At 47.3% G+C, this 6001-nt stretch overlaps 3 protein-coding genes across 4 annotated transcripts in view; 1 reads left to right on the plus strand and 2 right to left on the minus strand.

Moving 5' to 3' along the window:
* Nucleotides 1-5778, minus strand: part of ACAD9 (acyl-CoA dehydrogenase family member 9) — a 31550-nt gene extending 25772 nt beyond the window's left edge. The window contains exons 1-2 of one of the 2 annotated variants that reach the window (XM_050781680.1): nucleotides 5577-5778; nucleotides 622-715 (exon numbers count right to left, since the gene is read on the minus strand). In XM_050781680.1, coding sequence (XP_050637637.1) covers nucleotides 622-715; nucleotides 5577-5726 — 244 coding nt within the window. In that variant the 5' untranslated portion in view covers nucleotides 5727-5778. The remainder of the gene's footprint in view (nucleotides 1-621; nucleotides 716-5576) is intronic. The other variant, XM_050781681.1, reaches the window with a different exon arrangement.
* The window catches only part of COPG1 (COPI coat complex subunit gamma 1), a 583372-nt gene that overhangs the window by 404381 nt on the left and 172990 nt on the right, over nucleotides 1-6001 (minus strand). The window lies entirely within an intron of this gene.
* Nucleotides 1-6001, plus strand: part of RPN1 (ribophorin I) — a 359024-nt gene that overhangs the window by 95591 nt on the left and 257432 nt on the right. The gene's annotated exons all lie outside the window — the stretch shown is intronic.

Here is a 6001-nt window from a genome sequence, read left to right on the forward strand (position 1 = left end):
ACTGCACTCCAGCCCAGGCGACAAAGAAAGACCCTGTCTCTTAAAAAAAGAAAAAGAGGAAAAAAGGTATGTTTATGGCAACTTTTTTGGTGATAGCTAAAATCTGGATACATACCCCATGTCAATGAATACTTAAATGGATAAACAAATCTTGGTATATCTATAGAAAGAAATACGACTCAGCATTAAAAAGGAAGTACTACCGATACATGCACCATGGATGAAATTCAAAATTACACAGAAAGAAGCCAGACAAAATCACACATAATTCCACTGCCACAACAACCAGCACATGCTCCAGGGGCTTGTAGAGTGTGTGGCCTTGGCTTTTTGCCATCTCATTTTTTTAGTTATTCATTTTTATTACAGCTTATGGAAGTGTTGGCCTGGAACAGTTTGGAAATGTTTAAAGTGGTCCTTCACCACAAATACAATGAGAAGCATTTAACTGGATGTTTTTTAATTAAATGGCAACAGGGATGAAACCTAAAGCAAATTATGATGAGTGGAAACCATTTCTCCCTCAAGAAGAATTCCCCTATGTATGCCGCTTCTAATATAAATATCAACCGAATCACCCTTACAGTGGAAATCGGCAATGGTAAAGAAAACCATACGTACCCTCTTCAGTGAAGAATTTTTCCACTGGTCCCAAGAACTGATTGATTTCATTAAGTTCATCTTGGCTAACTTCCGGAAATGGGAAAACTTCTTTCTAAAAATAGTAAATATTTTCTAAAAATTTAATTTTTATTACGCTGCCATCATGGAAACATCAGTTAAAGGGAAGGAAAAACATGTGCTCTACTCCACCCTGGCCAGCGGGACGTGACGTACTGAAGGAACTGGAAAGCAAACCTCACAAGGTTCTCGAGATACAGGAACTATGTGGAGGCTCCACCACCCACATCCATCTCCCTCCCCTGTTCAAATAGGTTCTTCCCAATTTTCATCAGCTTTCCTTCTCAGTACAAGGGATGATAATGGTCCCATGAAACATGCAGCCCAAGACTAACATTTAGAAGCCTGGGGGTCTGGTCCTTGATTTCAGGCTTACTAATTATGTGGCCTTCACCAAATCCCTTCAGCTCTCCAAACTACCTCTTTCTTACCCATAACACGCAGGTAATATTTACTCAAGGCCCTTGTGAGAATTGTGGAAGATAGTGGACGTGGAAGCTCCTTACTGAAATGGACAATTCTACATCAACTATTGTGTGAGCTCAAAGATGTTACGCTGAGAAGAGCATGTCGTGCTTACCAAGTCTCATCGATCCCTATAGCCTCTGTCTCTCCTGCTCATGGACATCTGCTCCCTGTACCAAGCCTCTGTGGACTTTTGGGCTCTGGTACCCCTTCAGTTGCCAGCATGACACAAACTGTGGATGTGGGCTTCAGGTTGCTGGGCAGTGATGTCCTGAGTCATAGCTATAGGTCCAAGCAACACCTGTCCTCATGGCGCCTCTCACCAAGTGTCTCTAGAGAAGTCTTTGGGAGACCTCAACCTTCTCCTCAGACCTTGTACAGCCAATCAGCCAACAGATTTCTCTACTCTATCAATATGCTCCCACTTCTTTCTCCTCTCTGGGCCCAGGACCACAGGCTTATAGGTGAGTCCCTAACTAAAAGTGACAGCCAACTTAAAGGAATCCCTGCCTCTGTCCATTCCAAAACCACCACGAAGGTGGTATCGAAAAAAACAAGCTGGGAGGCCGGGCGTGGTGGCTCACGCCTGTAATCCCAGCACTTTGGGAGGCCAAGGTAGGTGGATCACGAGGTCAGGAATTCGAGACTAGCCTCACCAACATGGTGAAACTCCATTTCTACTAAAAATACAAAAATTACCCAGGCGTGGTGGCGTACGCCTGAAATCCCAGCTACTCAGGAGGCTGAGGCAGAAGAATCGTTTGAACCCGGGAGGTGGAGTTTGCAGTAAGCTGAGATTGCACCATTGCACTCCAGCCTGGGTGACAGAGCAAGACTCTGTCTCAAAATAAAAAAAAAAAAAAAAGAAAAATTAAAAAACAAGGTTGGCTGGGCACAGTGGCTATTGCCTGTAATCCTAGTCCTTTGGAAAGCTGAGGCAGGGGGACTGCTTAAAGCCCAGGAGTTCAAAACCAGCCTGGGCAAGGCTACACACACCTATAGTCCCAGCTACTCAGGAGGCTGAGGTGGGAGGATCCCCTGAGCCTGGGGAGGCTGAGGCTGCAGTGAGCTGTGATTACACCACTGCACTCCAGCTTGCGTGACAGAGTAAGACTCTGTCTCAAGAAAAAAAAAAAAGAAAAAAAACAAGTTGATGGCCCCATCACTCTGCAGCCTTTTAGATCAAAGCTCAGTCTCCTTCAAAGCTCAGTCTCCTTCACTGAACACAGAGGCTCACTGACACTTGGGTCTTGTGCATGGGCTGTATTAGAGATCATTCTGGTACCAGTGGGCAGGCCAGATAAGACAGCCTGGCAACTAGTTGGCCTTCAGGTACAACCACAGAAAACCTGTCACATAGGAGAGACTGCAGGGGCACGGGAGAAAGATTCTGATGTTATCAAATCAGGTCAGTGCCTTAGGGGAGGAGAGTTCAATTGCAATAAACAGTTGATAAATTATCTTAAAAAGTGGAACCTGTTATTCAAAGAAATCTAGTGCAGAAACCAAATATGTAAAACAGACAGAAGTCAAGCAGTTCTGAGACCGCTAATATGGAAAACAGTCACCTAAATCCCACCCACTCAACTTCCCACCCATCCCTGCAGCAGTTCCAGGGGCACTCCATGAATAGCTTGGGTCTGGCTGAGGGCAGGGTGACAACCACTGGCCTACATAATCTGAAAGATCTTTTCCAGTTCTGAGATTCTAAGCATCATGTCCCATGTTTCTGCTCTAATCCCAGTAAGGCTGTGAGAGATGACATTGGCCTGATCCGAAGTAGTAGCAGAAGGGTCTAAAAGTGGTCAGACTCTGAAGAACCTCAAAGTAGAGAAAACCAGATCTTCTGTGGAATTAGACGTGAACTAGGAGAATAAGAGTACAAGGTGACGCCAGGTGTTCTGTCTGAACAGGTGGAACAACAGAGCCACCATTATCTATGATAAAAGAAGGCTGGTGGAAGGACCAGGATTGGGTGGGAACCAGGAACTCAGTTTTGGATCTATTAATCTCAAACGCCTGTTAAACCTCTTAGCAGAGCTTTTGAGTACAAAGGTAGATTTAAAAAAGGACCTTGGCTGGGTGTGGCAGGGCGTGCCTAGTCCCAGCTACTGGGGATGCTGAGGTGGGAGGATCTCTTGAGCCTAGGAGTTCAAGGTTGCAGTGAGCTATGATGGTACCACTGCACTCCAGCCCGGGTGACAGAGGAAGGCCCCAACTCTGAAAAAGCAAAAGGAATCTGGAGCTCAGGGAGAAATCTGAACTGGAAAAAGAAATTTGAGGCATCAGGATATTGATGATATTTAAAGCCAGGACACTAAATAAGGTCACCCAGGAGATGGTTGTAGATGAAAAGACATCCACAGACCCAGCCTTAGTAAATTCCAACTTGGCTAGTTGGAAACACTGGTCATTGTTTAGCAGTAAAGGAGCTAAAAAAGAACTAGCAATTGACACAGAGAAGTATCAGTCAGTGAAGTATTTAGAACATTCAGAGAACGATGAGAATAGTGATTCAGAAACTAGAGAAGAAAGTGTGTCAACAGGGTAGAAGAACGAACAGCGTCAGATGCCAATGATGGGCCAAGTAGGATGAGGTCTGAGAACAGATCACACGATTTGACAACAGAGAGGTCACTACTGACTTCCATGGCCATTAGGGACAAACGTCTGAATGGTAAGGTCTCAAGATCCAGTAGAGAGAACAGTTAATGATTCCGAGAAAGGAAAGAATTACCCTTGAGTAGGTGAGAAGGCCTGGGGTCTAATGAGAGGTTGGTTTTGCCAGAAGCAGACAGTTCAGTCATAGTAACAGAATGTAGATAATATGGGCACATGCAGGGGGAGGGGGTAACTATGCCTGTGAAGTTCTCATCTGACTGCATGGATTTTCTCAGTGGAATGGGAAGCAAAGCTGACAGCTGAGAGTAAGGGCAGGGCAGGTGGTGCCAAAGGTTTATGATGGAAACAGATCTGAAGGATTTGTGTTCTTTCTTCACCATGCTGCTGGAAAGCAGGAGGTCCCAGGATAGAGCACCACACTGCCCCAGGTCCTGGGTAAAAGGGTTTCCCATATGTCAAAGACATAGCTCTGCACCTTCTAGCCGGGCAAACTGCTTTTAGTCTGAGTCTTAGCTTCTGCATCAATAAGGTTGCTTGCTATAAAGGGATCAGCCTGACAACCTCAGAGGAATGTTCCAAAGAGAAGCCAGGGAATAACTTCCGTGATAGAGGATCAGCCAACATTCAGCCAAGCTCAAAGCAGGGCACCTCGAGGAAATAGCAAGTATACTGTTGCTTTCCTTAGAAGATAAAATAAAACACAAAGGAAAAAGCAAGAAATGTGTTTATTCCTATTTTGTAGATGAAGGCACTGAGGCACAGGGAGGTGAAACCATCAGCTCCAAGGTCACAAGACTAGTAAGTGTTGAAGCCAGTTCTCTCTTCTGCTGCACAGTACTCTACAGTTTAAGACGACTCTCCATGCACCATTTATCTCACTGGGGCTCTACAACACCTCTGTGAAGGAGACACAACACTATTTCCATTTTAAGGCTGAAAGAACTGAGTCTCTGCCGGGAGTGGTGGCTCACGCCTGTAATCCTAGTACTTTGGAAAGCCGAGGCGGGTGGACCACCTGAGATCAGGAGTTCGAGACCAGCTTTGCCAACATGGTGAAACTCCATCTCTGCTAAAAATACAAAAAAAAAAAAAAAAAAAAAAAAAAAAAAAAAAACCGGGCATGGTGGCGGGCGCCTGTAATCCCAGCTACTCCGGAGGCTGAGGCAGGAGAATCGCTTGAACCCAGGAGGCGGAGGTTGTAGTGAGCACTCCAGCCTGGGCGACAAGAGCGAGACTCTGTCTCAAAAAAAAGAACTGAGTTTCAAAGTCAACGAGCCAAGACCAAACCCAAGTCTTCCAACTCTAAGAGGACAATGAGTGTTTTATAACCAAACTGTTACTACTGGCAGGGTTGTGCGACGCCCGGGAAGCATCTTGGAGCCAGATTTCTGAGGAACCTCAATGGCTGGGAGAGGCGCTACGGCTCAACTGGGGAAGGAAGCCCCAGGGCGCTGGAAGGTGACTGAGGAGGGACACGGTCTAAACTGTTTAGGAATAAGAGAGGAAGCCCCGCACATTTCCAGACCAGACCAGCTGAGATGAAGGCTGCTTTGTAAATTACCTAGCCTAGAGTTTTCCAAATTCTGACAAAATTTACACTTCCAAGGGTCCCCCGTCTAGGAAATGTCCCACCCTTTCTCTGGGAAGGTTTTCCTGGAACTCAGGAATGCAGAGTGTTAACACGCCTCGCCCGCAGGGTGTGTCTCTCTGGCAGGTTTGGGGAATCCGACAAAGCTGAACACCAATCTTGCAGCTGAGGATGAAAAGCGGGAGCCAGACAGCAAGGATTCGCCCAGGGCTCGCGTTACCTTCTTGATTTTGCCCAGGAAAAGCTCTTTGGCGAAAGCTCGTATAGGCGGGCTGGTGCGCAGTAGCCGCCGGTTCGCGGTAGAGACCACCAGACCCCGGCAGGCACGAGCCGCAGCCGTGGTACGCAAGAAGAGCCTGCACCAGCTCATGCCGCCCGCTGTTCCCCGGCCTCAGGCTCCACTTCTTACTTGGCGCAGCAGGAACACACACATGGTCCGCAACGTCGGATGACGTTACTGGCCCGCGACGCTGTGCAGTACTCACTGCGCTTGCGCGGTCTACCGCAACAGGGGATGGAGAGGCCAGAAGGGCTTGACGGCTGCCACCTTCCGCGGCCAAGGCCGTAGTCATGTGCACCTGGCTGGTCCGCGCTGACTGATGACGTCACGTGCCCACGCTTCCCTCCGGTCCCACTGTGCTTGCG

The sequence above is a fragment of the Macaca thibetana genome, chromosome 2, assembly GCF_024542745.1.
Source record: "Macaca thibetana thibetana isolate TM-01 chromosome 2, ASM2454274v1, whole genome shotgun sequence".
Classification (NCBI taxonomy): Eukaryota; Metazoa; Chordata; class Mammalia; order Primates; family Cercopithecidae; genus Macaca; species Macaca thibetana.